Source organism: Typopeltis vanoorti, chromosome 25 (genome assembly GCF_054136105.1).
Source record: "Typopeltis vanoorti isolate ZY-2024b chromosome 25, IOZ_Tvanoo_1.0, whole genome shotgun sequence".
Classification (NCBI taxonomy): domain Eukaryota; kingdom Metazoa; phylum Arthropoda; class Arachnida; order Uropygi; family Thelyphonidae; genus Typopeltis; species Typopeltis vanoorti.
This window is the reverse complement of record NC_143573.1, coordinates 12,116,393-12,134,663: the sequence shown is the minus strand read 5'-3', so window position 1 is coordinate 12,134,663 and position 18,271 is coordinate 12,116,393. Positions and strand designations below refer to the sequence as shown.

The window sequence follows — 18,271 nt, the reverse complement described above, 5'->3', positions numbered from 1 at the left end:
AAATGGGCTTGCTAAGAGATTGAAAGAGGAATATCTAGTAAAACAAGCATTTGATGCCAGGATGCAGGGGGGGGGGAGGCCCAGAGGAAGAGAAGCTCTATGTGTAATTGCAGTCAAAAGTGTTAAAATACTGAAATATGAAATTTTAAAAATATTGAATTCTTGACAAATAGACTAATCAAGAGAAAAATTGTTCATTGGAAGTTAGTTATAATGTAATATGTAATCATATATGGGGTGCTTAAGGGTCAAAGCTGAGAGGAGACCTCCACATAATCTTTAAAGGAATGTGGAGAACCGACCAGGTCTTCTGACTTAATGTCCAATCCTCACCTTCTCATGGTGCACCCTGTTGGGTATCTACTTGGATACTGAACGAACGAGGATGAGCTGGCAATTTGGGATTTAGCCGACCAAATTGTATTCTTATTGGTTAAACTCAAAATAAAAAAATGATGGTACAACATGACAAAATTTCATGCCAGCTGGGGCGTCGCCCGGTTAAACAAGGCCCCCGTTGTTTTCGCCAGGGAACCAGGGCGAACAGCGAAAAGTCAGCTACTGGAACAAATCTGAAAACAAACCCCAACTCAACATCACCAGAGTTAAAGATCAGTACTATCAACATAAGAAGCTTGAATGGCAAAGAAATGGAGCTAGCTGAGGAATTAGATTAGTACCAGATCGACATAATAGGGGTGACTGAAACAAAAAAGACCAAAACTGGTGAGATCTTTCTGAGCAATAAATACAAAATGTTATATTCAGGCAATGACAATCTAGGAAAAGAAGGAGTAGCCATAGTATTCAACACAAAATATGAGGCTAATCTTCTTGAATGGCAGTCAGTCTCAAGTAGAGTAATGTGGGCAAATATGAGAATGGGGAACTGGACAATGAGACTTATTTGTGCCTATGGTCCCACAGAAGGCTCTACTAAGGTAGAAGTGGAGGAATTTTTTGAAGCTTTAGAAAAAGCAACTGACACAATGAAAAATGAAAAGTTGGTCCTTGTTGGGGATCTAAATAGCAGAGTAGGAAATGATTGTGAGACATACAAAAATATTTTGGGAAAATTTGGAGAAAAGAGCAAAGCTAATAATAATGGCAAATATCTGTTGGATTTCTGCTCAGGACATGAACTGGTTATTACTAACACCATGTTCCAACATAAAAATGTGCACAAATTCACATGGAGAGAAGAGGCAAGGAATAAGAAAAGTTCATTGACTATGTTATTGTTGATAGTGATGCTTTCTCACTGGTGCAGGATGCCAGAGTGTATACAGAGGATTTGAAAATGGAAGTGATCACCATTTAGTCTTGAGCAGGATAAAATCGAATGTCATATTGAAAAGAAGAATATGTAAGAAAGTTTTTTTAAAGAGAATAAAAGTTGAGCAGCTCTCAGATGTGAACTGTAGACTAAAATACACAAAAATTATTGAAGAAAGAATTTGAGAGCAGGAATCAAACCTTAGAGATTCGGTGGCAAACTCTGAAGAAAACATTGATTGATTCTGCGAGAGAGGCATGTGGTGAGGTTGTCTGTAAGGATAAAAAAATCAGAACTCCGTGGTGGACACAGGAAGTTAAAGAGGCAGTGAAGGAAAAGAAAAAAGCATATCAAAAGTTCCTGTCAAATAGGTCAGCTTGTTCTCTTAGAGAATATAGAGAAAATGCAAGAATGCTAAACACTGTGTAAAACTAGCTAAACAAAAGTCATGGGAGGACTTTGGCAAGAATATAGAAAATAAATATCAAGAAGGTGGCAAAATATTCTGGAGGTTGTTTAAGAAGCTTAGGAATGGAGGAAAGAGTGCTGTAAAAGAAGTTAGAGATGATAAAGGTGACATGAAAACAGGAGAAAAAGATATCCTTGAAGTATGGAGTAATTACTTTGAAAAACTTCTAAATGAAACAAGCAGTGATGACAGCATAGTGGTAAAAAACACTGACCAGGCATGCAGTCAGGAATACATATCCATACTTGAAGTAGAAAAGAATCAAAGGCTTGAAATGTGGAAAGGCAGCAGGAGTAGATGATATTCGACCAGAAATGCTGAAGTATGGTGTTGTGAGAGTCTTACAGTGGCTGCACTGCATAGTTCAGAAGGCCTGGACAGAGGGACGAATTCCTGATGATTGGAGTAGAGCTCTCATGGTACCCATATATAAAAAGGGAAATAAAACTGCATGTGAGAATTACAGACGTATTTCCCTACTGAGTGTTCCCGGCAAGATCTATGCAAGTATACTTGAGAAACGGTTGAGAAGAATTGTAGAAGAAAAGCTTGGTGAAGAACAAGCTGGATTCAGGCCAAATAGAGGGTGTCAGGATCAGATCTTCACTTTACGACAAATGGTTGAGAAAGCATTGGAATATAACAAAGATCTGTATTTAAGTTTTTTCGATTTGGAAAAGTCATATGACAAGGTGCCAAGAGAGAAGCTATTCATTACACTGCAGTTATATGGTGTCAATGGGGCATTATATCAAGCAATACTTAGTCTTTATTTGAGTTGTAAGTCAGCAGTTAGAATTGAAGGAAGTACAGGAAGATGGTTTAATGTTAAATCTGGTGTGAGACAACGATGTAAATTATCCCCTCTGTTATTCATTATCTATATGGATCACATTATGAAGGAAAGTGGTATTAAACATGATATCAAAATTGGAGATGTTAATGTCAGCTCTTTGCTTTATGCGGATGATGTTATACTTCTAAATAAATCCGCTATAAGTCTGCAAGATTCTCTGACTAAATTGAATAGCTGTTGTAATAGATATGGTATGAAAGTCAGCAATAAAAAGACAAAGACAATGAAAATAGGCAGAATCATTGAAAATGTCAACTGTGTTGTGAATGGAGAACCTGTGGAACAAGTAAAACATTTCAGCTATTTAGGCACGATTTTTACTGAAGATGGTAAATTAAATATAGAAATAGACAACAGAATCAGCAAAGCTGGTATGGTGGGAAGTCAATTGAATAAATTCATATGGAATAAGAGAGAAATTAGTGAACACTAAATTAGCTGTATACAAGACAGTGTTCAAACCAGTTTTAACTTATGGATCTGAGAGCTGGGTCAGAAGTAAAACACTTGACCAAAGACTAGAGACCACAGATAGGAGAGTCCTGAGAAAGATTATAGGCATGAACAGATCGCATCAATGGCAATATCATATTAAAAACGAGGATATTAGGAAAGAACTTGACATTGTCAGCATCCAGGAATGCGTTAGCAGAGCTAATCTCAGGTGGTATGGTCACTTAAACAGAATGGGCGAGGAAAGATTGGCAAAACAAGTGTTCTCTGCCAGGTTGGCAGTAAAACGACCCAGAGGAAGACCAAGATATAGGTGGATTGATACGGTACAAAGTGCCTTAGACGATAGAAATATAAGATCTGGTAATTTTGTAGTCTTGACAAGTAACAGACTGATTTGGAGGAAAATTGTAGATAGGAAATTAATAATGATGTAATTTTTTTTTCATGTAGTACTATCATATCCTGTACACCCCTTGAGGGTACATAGCAGGAATTTGATGATGATGATTGTGTAATCATATATATGTACATGATTAGTAATATCTGTTGAGGATACATATCAGAAATTTGATGATGGGAAATGTTTAAATGTAGACATGCAATTTTTTTGTAGATGATGTGCAGTTGGTGAGAAGTAGGAGGAATAGTACAAATATTGTGACTATTACAAGAATTTTGAATAGACTGCCTGAGTGGGAAAGTGAATGGGATCACTAGTTCGATCTTGTTAGGGGTTCATAATTTGAAATTTGGAAGGCAAAGATGGGATGTAGAGTAGCATTGAATTAGTGGAGATAAGGAATCTGTTTTTGTTTGTTCCCAATCACGAAAGGTTTATCGCAAACCTGTTGCATTGTGGGTAACTCATTTAGTCCTATCATAGGTAAGGATGTTTTTTTTTTTTATTAATTTGCTACTTTTTTGTGCATTTTTTAATATTTACATAGTCCAGAAACCAAACTTGCACTTCAAGCTACTTCAGGCCTCCAATAAGCAGGATGGGGTCCCACACCATATGATGAAATTCATCTACCACCTAAAGACAATCTCATAAATATCCATGCCCATGGCAGTATTTAAACCTGTAACTTGTTAATTGGAGAATGGATATGCTAACTACTTGGTCAACCAGGCCAGTATGACAGCAATCTGAAATTTAAGGACCACACTGCTTTAATTGTGAGGATGTTGTAACAGGTTATGGCAGTAACGAGGAGAAACACTAACATGTAGAAGTAAAGAGGTTATGGTTCTGTTGTATAAGGTCTTAATTAAGTTGCCTGATTAAGAGTCTACACAGATTTTGTCACTTGGTTTCTGAGGGAATGAGGATATATTGGAAAGGATGCAGAGAATGATTATGTTGGTGTTGTGTCTAATCTCTGAAATGTGGGGTATGAAGACATATTGACATTTGTAGACCTCTTGATAGGTGCAGAAGGATCTTGCTCAGCAAGCAACATGCCCAACACATTTAATCTTAAACTCATTCACATTCTTGCAATTCATTCCACTCATCCACTGCTCCATACTAAATTTACTCCTCATTCTCTTTGGCTGCATGATTATGAACTTTCAGAAACTCTCATAAGTTATTTTCCTTTTATTGTTTTGAAGGTACAGCAGCTGACTCTCCCTCATGGGAACGACTGAAATATTTTGTTATGGTGGAAGGTTTGCTATTTTGAATTTCTTTTAGCATGTCATTACTTACACCTATGGGACTTTGAGTGAGATCTTTCAGTACTTTGTTATAATGGTGTTTGCTGTAACGAGAGTAGTGTATTGGGATTCCATATACAATTTGTTTCATACATCACAATATCATCAGTGTGGTCATTCTTTCTTCAGTATTATTTCTCTACAAAAGAAACTGCTTAAATTTCTGTAATTAGGAAAAACTGCAGTGGGAACTATTTTAAGTGCACTTATTAGCTTTGAATGTAAAATATTAATGGCAATGTTTGCACTTTTTTAGTGTAGCTTGTAAGCTTGCTTATTTTGATTTTATTGGTAAAAAACCACTTTTCTAAATAATTCATTAATGTGTAAATGCTAATCTGGATGTACTGTTTAATGAAAATGCACTAATTACACCAGATAAAGAAATTTAATGATATGAATATTCAAAATGTTTGTGTATTACTCTAGCAAGGAATCTTTTAATCTGTTAAATTTGATTTTAGAGCGATTGCGTTCGTATTACTTCTCTTAAGCAATCAGAAGATTATTCTCCTCTCTTCAAAATTCTACTGCCACATATTAATGACAGTTTTGCTCAAAATAACATAGGTAAGAATTTTATTAATAGTACTATGTCAGTGAAAATAGTAAACAATTTGTAGATAAATATGTTTGGCAAAATTCTTATGACGTTTTATTTAAATTTTTATGATATATACATACTTTGCAAATTGATACTAATATCATTCTTCCTCCACCCTTAAATATGGAGTTTTTTAATTTAGTATGTTATTTTTTTATTTTTATTTTTATAAAGCTGGAACAATGTTTACTGTAATTTTTCCATGTATGTGTAAAATGAAATTTTGCTGTCAAGATGTTGCCATGGTATTAGTCATCATTGCTGGAAACTTTAACTTCATTTGAGCTACTTTGTAATCATGCAGTGCATAGCACGTAGAGAAAAGTTAATCGGAGATTCAATGTTGATGTTAATTAATATTCAAAATGTTATATATGAACATTTTTTTAGCACAAAAAAATTAATCAACAGTAAAATAATCATAATTGAGATGATGAAAAGTGTGACTTCAAATGGTTAGCATATCTGCTCTCCAGCCAAAAGGCTGTGGGTTCGAATCCCGCTGTGGGCATGGATGTTTTGATTGTCTGTGAAAATACTGGTGGTGGACAGTAGATGGTGTTGGTGTAGAGGATGCGATTTGATGTAGTTGGTGGATTGAGTGTGGAGACAGAGAATTATAGAGTAGGTGCCCTCCCTCGATGAGTCTTTGGACTCCCTGGAGGTGTCACGTAATAATATAATTCAAATGGAAATTGACTATACCTAAATGGGAACAGATTTTGGTTATGCAAGATCCTAGACAGTCTTCACATTCCCTACCTTGTTGATGCCTTCAGAGAGCCAGATATAATTTATGAAAATATATGATTAAATTTTAAGGAGAAAATAAGCTATTTACTTGATGTGCAAAATACCATAGTATTTATGGTCAAGACTCAACAGACATTCTCGTCCATGGCAAGTAGATTTTATCGGCTGGCAAGCAGCTGTAGGCTGGATGAAACAATATTTTTTTATAATTTTCTAAAAATTTTTTTAACTTTAAGAAACATGGAATAATATGCATAATATACAGGGCCATTCTAGAATAAAAATTAATGGAACAAATTGTAATTTTTTTCTAAAAAGTCAATGTTATTTTTACTGTTCTTCCTATTATTATTTATTGACTTCTCATTCTTGGAATGGTTCTCACACAAAGGAAATATACTCCAAATAATGACACATTACTATTAATCACTTTCCTGTTAACTTATTTGGACATCATTAAAAATGTGTGTGTCAAGGGGTGGGGAGGGGATCCTTGAGTGAGTACTTTTTAGTGCCAATTAGGAATTGCCATAATTTGTCAAGTCCTGCTTATGGTATTATTAATTTGCAGTTACTTTGGTTTAGTTACTGTTGGTGGTTGACATTTCAAAAATGGAGCTGTAAGCCAGTGTAAACAGTAGCATGAAGTTTTAATTTGGAGATAATTTTGCGTGGGATTTTTTTCCATTAGACACTGCAAACTGTTTTACATATGTGTCAAAGAATATGAAGGATTTGTGAAATAGGAAGATGATTGAAAAGCATTAGTGTATTATGGTATTTGAGAAATTCAGTGAGAGACTGGAGCATTCCAAAAATTAGAAAAGCATGATGAAACATGAAACATAACCAAAATATGTTACTTTTGGATGAAAGTACTAGTAATGGTAACAGTGAATATAGAGTGAAAGAACTTAAGAGAAAGTTGGTGAAAATTAGAGTGAAATGATGGAATATGCAGGAAGAGAATGAAATTGCAATTGAAATAGCTTTTGGCTGATGTAAATGAGAGAAAGGAAGTTAGTAAGATAAAAGTGCTAAAGGATGATCTTGTGGTATTGTATAGGGGATTTCGTCATTAGAAGTGTGGAAATTATTGCATAAAACATATTTTACAGTGGCACACTGACACAGATTACTGAAGTTTTGCATGAAATGAATGAACGAGCATCAGAATTAATAGTGAACATGAATAACTTGAAATGTTGGGGGGGGGGGGGGGAATTGAAAGATTGTGAAAAGGAATTTATTGCCAGATACGAAGAATCTTGGCATTGATTATCTCTGCACTCCTTTTCAACTCAATATCACAGCTGGAAAACATGCTAACCACTTTCTTAATGCTACTATTCTTCGTATCTGGCAATAAATTCCTTTTCACAATCTTTACTGTATGAGTCAAAGGCTGTGCAGCATATGAGTGAACATGAAAGGAAGTTGAATTAGTTTATGGTTGATGGAATTCTAATAGACTGATCTGATGTTGGACCTTTGGAGCAACTGCTATTTGCTGAGAGTACACATTGTTAATGTGACTGAGGATCAGAGAGAAAGGGAGGGAGAAAGAAAGATTGATAAACAGATTTGGAAGAATGAGTGGAAAATGGATACAAAGGTGAGAAGGTCATTATGGGTAGATCAATAGAATGCATGAGTAATTTTCATTCATATCTTTCTCAGAGTAAGAAACAGAAACAAGAGTGGTCAGAGTAGAAAGAGTTATCATATTAACTAGAGTAAAGAGAGAGATGGTGTTGGTGGGGTGGCTTCAAAGAATGGGATTATGTTTGTATAGTAATGCAAGGAATATAAGAAATAATAGCCAAGTTTGTGGCATTGAGTAGGTGTACCTTAAGACAATTGGCATTAATGACACTTGGTTCAATGAGACATATATATATTGTTGGGAATATAAATTAAGAGCTATAGAATCTTCTGAAAGAACATGAAATAAAAAGGCCTGAGGGATAGGAGTACAGTTAATGATATTAGAGGAATTGTATGCCAAATGTGGAAAATATGTGGTGCAAATGTGATGGTTTTAAAGCTGTTTGGTGTGAGGATTAAAATTACTAGAATGGTATATCTAATAAAAATCTTTTATAGACTTGAATATATATAAAGAACTGATTATGAAATGTTAAGTTAAATTGGAGCCTCTGTAGCTCAGATGGTTCAAGCAAGCCCTTTGTTTGGAAAGATTTGGGTTTGAATTCTATAACTTGAGGAACCTCAAGTCATAAAATTGATCTTTATGAGGTGTTTTCAAATGGTGAATTAGCTGGCCTCATACAGAGTGGAGGGTTTTTTGCTCCTCAAAACAGGCAAGCCGATTAGAAGAACACATGCAATATACAGATATAAGACACTTCTGGAATAAGGACTAACCAACCTATTCCATCAGATTTGGTTTTGAATACCTACACAATGAAGTGTAGGTCTATGCATAAGTGTAAATCAGGAAGAAATTAAGATAAATTATTTAGGCATGTAAAAGGGTGATCTTAATGGGATATTATAATTATAGGAATATGGATTGGAAGGAGGAGGAGATAGGAAACAAGGAGAGTGAATTTGTGGAATAATTACCTTAAGCAACATGAGTTTTAAGAGTGTTAAATTTGGTGATATCTTCACAGAATGTAGTTGTGAGTGAGGTATCAAACACCTGCTGATTGGTGAAAAGTTGGAATATATTTAGAATTAAGTTGGTTGATTAATAAGAATCCCCTTAGTAAACTGCATCAATATTACGACTTGATGAGCTATGGAAAAAAGAGGGGTTGACAGAGTTGGATACATCTGATGGATATGAATGGCAGTCAGTACAGATCAGGAAAATGGGAATCGTCAGACTGAAGAGATGGGTAAGGTATAGCAGCTGGAGTAGGTGGTGTTCTTGAGATGGCCTAAATGACAGGGGATTATTATATTTGTATACTAATTTAAAGAGTATTAGAAAACTGAGAATTTGTTCCATTGATTGAGTCATTACACCCAAACATAATTGGTGTAAGTGGAACTTGATTGTCTGAGGATGATATATTATTGGGAATAGAAATTGAAGGATGGGAAGGTGAAAACAGGAGGAGTATTGTTAACGATAGCGGAGGAATTGTTTACAAAGAGTAGAAGTTAAATGGTAGTACGTGTGAAGATTTTGAATCTCGGATGTGAAGTTGAAATTAACAGAATAATGTATTTAACAGGATGTTGTTATTTTGGGCCAGGGAATGTAGAGAGCACTGATTGTGAAATGTTTTGGATAAAATCAATTTGGCATGTTGAAGGTGTCCTATTGGAAGAATTTTAATTCAGAAATATAGATTGGAAGAAGGAGATAGTGTATGGGAACAAGGAGAGTTAATTTTGTTGAATTTCTGAAGGATAACTACCTTAAGCAGCATGTGATGGAAGCAGCTAGAGGTTACAGAGTGTTAGATTTGGTGATATCATTACAAGATGTAGTAGGTGAGAACAATAAAGTGCATCTTTGAGAAGTGGTGAAATGGAAAAGGTTAATGCCAAAAATGTGAATTTATAAGGTGGGTGACTATGAAAAGCTTTGTCATTAACTAGCATCAGTAAATCGAGTTGATGAGCGGTGTAAATGACAAGGCATGGGAATTGATAAGGCAGTGTCTGACACAAGTGATCTGTAACTGCTTACCAAGAATTAAGCAAATCATTGATAAATCAAGCATTGTTGAAAAGATGTTATGAAGGAGGTACAAGACAGTTGGTGACGATCAGATGCATGAGGGCAGCACAAAGTGCAGGCTAGGAGGTGACAAGCATGGTAAAGAAAAGTACAGTATGAGAGGAGATTGGTCTAGTCAGGCCAAGGATAATTCAAGAGAGTTCTTCCACTATATGACAAGTAAGAAAAAGAATAAGTATGACAAGTTAACACTTGTGGATAGTTTTGGCAGCAGAGTGACCATTGCAAAGGATATTGTGGAATTATTTAATGAGCTCTTCATCACTACATAGCATACCGGTGTAAATGATATTGTGCAACATGTAAAAGGGAGGTGAGTAGTAGGAGAAGAGGTGTATCGAGTTTATTGGGTTAGATTTTTAAGAATGTGCCAAATAGATGCCCTTGCTTCTTCTTCTTCTTCTTCCTTTTCCCCTCTTTTACTTTGTGGTGTCGAGGGTTTTCAATTCATTTAACCGCAATCATACACAAGGATAAGGTGGTTAGCCCTATGCCTCCTGGTGTATCCTGTATCTGTAGAGGCATTGAGTTCTAAAGGTCTGCTTGTGGGATGAAAACCCCCAGATAAACGGGAGAAAAACCTTGCAGTCCACTCCCAAGACTGCTCACTTGGCTATGTCTGAGAAAGGAGATAGTGTATGGGAACAAGGAGAGGGAATTTTGTTGAATTTCTGAGGGATAACTATCTTAAACAGCATGTGATGGAAGCAGCTAGAGGTTACAGAATGTTAGATTTGGTGATATCATTACAAGATGAGAGCAATAAGTAGGTGAGAACAATAAGGTGCATCTTTGGTGCTTCTTCCACTATATGTAAGCTCGTCACGTCAGCGACGGGAATTGAACCTAGGACACTCCTTACCAGGCATATGGTTGCAAAGCGCATAGCAACTTGGCTAACCGCATGGATGCTGATGCCCTTGATCTAGTTATTTAATAAAGATCTTGTAGTGGAAAACATACCTGAAGAGGGGAAAAAAGGTTACAATTATAGACCAGTCAGTATATCTGCATTTTTAGTCAAGGTATTGGAGAGATTAGGAGTAGAGTACAGGATGGTGTCAATGGAAATTGGATTCTTCATGATTTTCAGTTTGAGTTTGTAAGGGGGGGGTAACAGGATGCTTACCTACCCTTAGATCTTGTTTTAGTAATTGCATTTTATGCTAAGGTAATGAATGTGTTAGATAAGGGAGATTCATATACAGCGATATCCATTGACTTTGCAAAAGCATTCGATAGATCTTATGATAGGTTGGTGTTCAAGCTGCAGAGGATGGGAATGGGTAGTATATTGGAGGATAATAATTTGTCTGTCTCAGAAGTTTGTTCTTGAACCCTATTTAATTTATTTGTTAATGATATTTCATGTGAATTGACTTCCAATCTTCAGTTGCTTGCTGGTGATGCAAAGTTGGGAAGAATTATAAGAAGCACTGCTAATGTTAATTCCTTTCTGAAATATTTGAATAGACTTTTAGCTTGGACAAAAATTGAGGTTGTAGTATTAATATTACTAAGTGCAAAATGCTGCATTTTGAAGTGCACAGATATAAAGCAGTGTGCTATACTGATGGAGCTGTTGTGCAGGAAGTAGAAGAGATTCAAAATCTGGGAGGGAAAGTTGACAGTAGACCGAAGTTTAGAGGTCACATAGCAAGTTTTGCGAAGAATGCACATTGCATTGCTGCTGCTGTGACATGTAGGGATAAGAAGGTAGTTGTACCACTGTATAAAGCATTGGTCAAACCATTCTTAGACTATTGTGCTCAGATTTGGTAACTTAGTTTTCATTGTGATATGGAAACATTGGAGAAGGTCCAAAGATGAGTTACTAAGACATTATGATAATTCTGGAATGTTAGCTGTAGAACGAGGTTAAGGGAATGTAAATTATAGTTTAGTGGATTGGAGGAAAAGAGTGATATGATAGACATGTAAGTTAGTGAGGAGTTTTATTGGATTAATACAGAGGGGATTATAAAAAGAGTAGAAGGTGAGAGGGGGCAGAAGAATCAGAGTCCATCCCTGGAAATCGTGTAAGAGTGTGAGTAGTGTATATATATATATATTTTTTTTTTACATGTAAAGTTGTAGGTGAATGGAACATACCAGAATGTTACTAATGCAGGGAATGTTGAGGATTTTAAGATTCAATATATATAAAATATGTTATCAATTGAATTGAACCTTCCACAATGAGTCTGCTGACTCAATGGAGGATGTGATGATTATACTAATAGCAACTTCTGCTATAATCACTTTTTCAATTTTGTATTCATCTTCTTCCTGTATCACATTCACTCTCTCTCTCTGATCCTTACACTAATGTCATCTTGACTCAGTGCACTCTCATCAAATAACAGTTTCTCCAAACATCCAACACCAAATCCACTCAAATATGACTCATCAACCTCTAACCATTTCAACCTCTCTTTAAATTCACTCCATGCATTCACAAACTGAACATCCTTTGCCTTACGCAATTCAAACATCTTGCCGTTCTTTCAACTCACCATTATCATATCTGGACAACATGCTAGCTACTTTCTGAACAATTCTATTATCCTTTACCTCCTGCAATTACTTCTTGAAATCCCTATCCACACTCCTTGTTTTCACCATCTGAGTTATTTGTGCCTACAACTACTGCTAATTCTGATGCCTGTTCCTTCCTTCCTTCCATGGAAGCATCAATTATTTGTTTCACTGTTTCTACCTGAAAAACGTCTTATATATCTGATTATTCATCGCATCTCTAGTGACTAAACTTCATATAATGCTACATGATTTTCCTTTGACATTTGTTTCACACCACTAACCACCTCCTTTTCATTCACAACAATCACTCTTCTTTAGACATTCAGTCTTGTCCTCGAGACATTTTGTTTCACTCTTCATTTTCATTAATTTTTGCTAAGCTCTTCCATTCCAAAAAAAGAAAAAAAGAGAATTGTGATGCCAAGAGTCAAGAGTTTTCATCAATGGATGAAAGTACTGGATTCATTCCTTCACCACATAGTGTTCATATTTTCAGGTAAAAGGATAATAATGACCCTGCTTTCATCTAAATCTCCTATGTTCTAATGGAGTGATATTTCTGTATTACATACCTATTATGATTGCTGTCAAGTATCACTTAAGAAGATTAAATAGATCAATTTATTTCAGAATTTCACTTGCTTGTTGTAATCTGCACTTCTGTAATTAATGATTCTTTTAATTCTTAGAATTTCTCATACTTCTTTATTTTTTAAGTTTGTATTTCAAGTTGTCATATATGTCCTTCTTTGTAATATGTAATAACATGTGAATTACATACTTTAGATACTTTTTTTTTTATCTAATACTATTACCCAAGAAATTTTTCTACCTCGTTCAAAAAGAACTAACAGTGAAATATGTATTTCATTGTAATAAATTTATGTTCATATTTGGCTGTATAGTACACCCACAGATAAGAGATCCTTTAACACTTCTGCGCATATCAAAAGAAGAATAATCCATTCCGATAATAGGGTAATCAATCCGTATTGTGGGATGAGTGTTTATTATTACACGTTGGAAAATTAACTTCTCTTTTATGATCGTTGTAGTTTTTAAAGTGGTAACTATTTTATAAGACTATTACACTTTTTTTTATATAATCTTTGTCAAGTAGCTTTATTTTATCCTCCTACATGTTTCGGCAATCTTTTTCTATTAGCATCCTCAGGGAATACAAACTAGTAAGCTAAAATGAAGGTTACAGACTAGGTTATAACTGATGGTTCTAATTCATACAAAAAATTGGTATTGTGCGTGGCAATGTGCGTGTCTCGTTAACGTGATTTATTTGTTATGGCTCATGACGTAATTGTTGTGAAAGTTCATTTCTTAATTCATAAAGAAGGTATACCATTTAGTCCAATAGTTGATGGAATCTCTTCTCCCACTTACCAACTGTCCAAGTATCTTGCGAAGATTTTACAACAACACATTCACGTCTCAGATACTTATATTAAAAACTCAAAACATTTTATAGATAAAATAAAAAACATCCCTATTTTTGAAGAGGATATACTAGCAAGCCTGGACATTACATCTCTGTTTATTAACATTCCAGTGGTTGAAGTCATCAACATCTTAGACAACTTTTTCCCAAGAAACATCACTACTTTGTTCAATCACTGTTTAACTTCTAACTATTTTATTTGGCAAAAAACGATCTACAAACAACTCACTGGATTAGCTATGGGTAGCCCCCTCTCACCTCCTTGTGCTGACTTATTCATGGAAGATCTAGAGAAAAAAATCTTAACCCAGATCATTCCAAAACCGAAAATTTGGTACAGATATGTAGATGACATCTTTATCATTTGGGATCATACGAAAGAAGAACTAATGAATTACCTCAACCAAATCAATAGTTTCCACAATACCATCAAATTCACATTAGAAATGGAAAAAGAGAGAAAACTACCATTCCTTGACATTTTAATAAAGAAACAATCCAATAATAGTATCAACCTATCTGTATACAGAAAACCTACAAATACTGGACGTTACCTCCATTTCAACTCAGCTCATCACATAGCTCAGAAACTTAGCATTATCCATAGTCTCAAGAAAAGAGCTATACAGTATACGACAGACAAGGATGACCTACTAACAGAATTAACCACAATATCCAGAGAACTTTCTTTAAATGGTTACCCAAAAAAGACTCTATAACAAGATTCTCTTTACTGATATACCACATCAACAACGTGATGACGTCCAATACATCAGTACAATTACGATTCCTTTTGTCAGCAACCTTTCCAAAAAATTAGCTAACCTTTTAAAACCACATAAGATCAGAGTGTCATTCAAACCAATCAACACTATTCGGAAATTTTTAAGATCACCGAAAGATCCTCACCCATTCTACAAGTACTCTGGAGTATATAATATACCTTGCTCATGTGGTATTAGTTACGTAGGTCAGACCTCTAGAAGCTTTGAAACGAGAAAGAAAGAACACATAGGATATGTCAGAAATAACAGACAAGACATTTCAGGCCTTTCATGCCACTTTGCCTCTACTAACCATCACATTGAGTGGGATAAGCACCTTATGCCATACATAGAAGATAACTACCATTCAAGAACCTTTAAAGAAGCAGTGACAGTCGCCCGTAAAACTGAAAACCTAAACAAGAATCAAGGTCTAATTTTACCAGAAATTTGGAAAACTTTTATCAGATCATTAAACATCAAAGAAATGAACTTTCATAACAATTACGTCATGAGCCATAACGAATAAATCACGTTAACGAGACACGCACATTGTCACGTACAATACCAATTTTTTGTATGAATTAGAACCATCAGTTATAACCTAGTCTGTAACCTTCATTTTAGCTTACTAGTTTGTATTCCCTGAGGATGCTAATAGAAAAGGATTGGCGAAACATGTAGGAGGATAAAATAAAGCTACTTGACAAAGATTATATAAAAAAAAGTGTAATAGTCTTATGAATAATTGTTAAGAAAAAATTCAACATAATGAACATGGTAACTATTTTGCTTGTATAACAGTTGGAAAATTTTACATATGAAGCACGTGATTTCGCGTGTTGGTGACCAATTCGTACATCGTCTTATTTCTTTCTCCCCCTTCAACATGAATTGACTCTTCTTGGCAGTCTGCCAACAACAGCTCTCGCTTATGTGGTCGGACTATAGTCATGAAAATTTTTTCATATACAAGTAAAAATGTAGTTCATCCTTATCTTTGGACACCAGTGTAGAATGTTTAGCAAACCATGTCGCCTTCTATCCCTATCAGTGTACTATTAAGATGTGACAAACAGACAAATTATGTTCTTATTTTATCTAATTTATTGTTGTGTATTTTGAACCTTACATGCTTTGGAATATTTATTTTGTGGTATTATTATTCTTGATTTTTAATTTCTTTCATGTATAACTTAGAATTTGATTACTCATTCTCAAATGCTACTTAATCATAATTCCTCTTTACTTTTTCCTTCCATCCTTCCCTTTCCCTTTTTTTCAAGTTATTTTGGTTATTGAGTGGGCTTTTCACTGAAAAAAAAAAAAAAAAAAAAAAAAATCAGGCTTGGTAATGTGAAATTACCTTCAGTTACATTGCTTATAACTGAAATGGTCTTGATCTTCATTGATAAGTTTCCATGGTTTATTATATCTAATATGGATTAAAAATCCAATTCAGGGTATAATAAAAATTTGATTATCCATTATCTTACTTATAGAGAAAAAATATATCTGAGTTAGCTTATGCATTATATCTACATGCATTTAATTTCCCACTGATAACACCTCGGTGAAGGTTGAAGATGGGCAGGAAAGTAACCATGATGCAGGGCAGTAAACTTTTATTTATGTATACTACAGTAAAATATAGATAAAACAAGAATATAATTTGTCTGTTTGTCACATCTTAATAGTGCATTGATAGGGATAGAAGACAACATGGTTTGCTAAACATTCTAAACTGGTGTCCAAAGATAAGGACGAACTACAAAAAAATTTTCAAGACTACAGCCAATGTGGACATAAATTCATTGCCAGCATATTAATAAATTATATTACACAAAAAATGTGTCATAAATTTCATACAAATTAAATTACAATACTTTTTTGGCAAAAGTTAAAAATTTCTTAAGGATGTAGTTGAGGAATTAATGTACAGTGCTTACAGAAAACTATTTGGAGAGATATTTTATGGTATATGTCCACCTCGAACTGCAATGCAGCTCTCACAATGTCTCATCATGCTTAGCACCAAGTAATTCAGGTGTTCTTGAGGCAAACTGACCCACTTTTGCTCTTTCAGAGCAACGATATGGCCTTGTTTAGGAGAATTTTGAGCAGCGCTGAGTCCCCCTATTACATCCCAAACGTGTTCTATGGGTTGAGATCTGGGGGAGAGTGCTGGCCACTTGATTCGATTAACATCCTTGGTCTCCAGAAGTATCTCCACTGCTCATGTATAAGGTGAAGAATCCATAAAAATGCTCTAGGTGAAGAATCCATAAAAATGCTCTAGGTGAAGAATCCATAAAAATGAATTCTTCACCTAGCGCACCACAGAACAATCAAATATGACATTGAAGAACTTCACAATATTGGTCACCAGTCATAGCCCATTTTTCCCACACTTGCAGCTTAGTGCATCCATTAAGAATATTGCCTCCCCACACCATGATCCCAGCACTATCATATCTGTCCCTTTTTAAGAACATTCTCACAATAAGCAATACCACTTTCATGCCAGATCAAGTGTTGTCTAGATCGGAAGAAAGATTAAAACGGCTCATCTGTAAAGAGTACATTAGCCCATTAGTGTCATGTCCAATTTTTATGGATACAATGCTATGTGAGATTCCAAACTCTCTGGCAATATCATAATTCTGCACCTTTCTTCAGGCTTTCCAATAATTCTTCCCCACGTGAAATTATCTAGATGATATCTTTGAGACATTACAAGCCCTCCAAGTTTGCAATTTTATTCCTTCACAAAAACATCCTTCAAAGGCAAATGGCTGCACTTAGTGTATCCTTTTGCCTTTTATCCTGTTGAGTGCTACCACGTCACTCTTTTGTTCATGATTTGAAAATTTGAATGTCTGTCCACTTTCTACTCAAAATCATCAATTATACAAATTGCCAGAAACTGATTTGTATAAATTTGTAGTTGTAATCTTCAGAAATAGTGTTTGTCCTTACGTTTTGGACACCAGTGTATTTTAGTATGAAAGCAGAATGGTTGACTACACTTTTCAACTAAAAGTTAGTTTTCACTCATACAGGTGTGGCAGTGTTTTTCATCCAAAAATTTCATGCATTTCCTCTGTAAAACAATCTTTTTATAAACAACATAGAAATATAGCACACTATGAAACTAGGATTACCTTATAAAATAAGGCTTATAAAAAGTCAGGTAGTTGGCTACAGGTTATTGTGTCTAATATGTTAATGAAAGATGAGGTTATTTATTTATTTATTCTGAACTTTGGTGCTTATTTTGAAATGCAAATAACAAGTAGAAGCAACATTTCTTCACGTTTTAATATATTAATTTATTTTTCATTCAGCTTTAAATGAAATTGAAGAGCTTATGTTTTTCTCATTTCAGGTGTTGAATTTTGTATTAAAAACATTTCTGTAGAAACAGAAATGACAGCTATACAACACCAAGTTTCTAATTACTTAAAAGAGGAACAGCAGGCTATGGAAGAGAGAATTCGGTAAATAATTCTTAATAATACATTGACACCTTTTGGCAACTCATATGTGAAAATATGACTTCTGCATTACTTCAGCCTTAGTATCACCTCTGGGTCTGGCTCCCACTGAAGAGACCTCAATAAAGGTTGAAACTGGTCTGGGTAGTGATCCTTCCC

The 18,271-nt window shown here is 34.9% G+C and overlaps 1 protein-coding gene across 1 annotated transcript in view; it reads left to right on the top strand.

Moving 5' to 3' along the window:
• The window catches only part of LOC150092543 (uncharacterized), a 113,475-nt gene that overhangs the window by 18,391 nt on the left and 76,813 nt on the right, over positions 1-18,271 (top strand). Inside the window, exons 4-5 of the mRNA XM_090414651.1 lie at positions 5,244-5,349; positions 18,004-18,115. Of these exons, the coding sequence (XP_090270777.1) occupies positions 5,244-5,349; positions 18,004-18,115 (218 nt within the window). The remainder of the gene's footprint in view (positions 1-5,243; positions 5,350-18,003; positions 18,116-18,271) is intronic.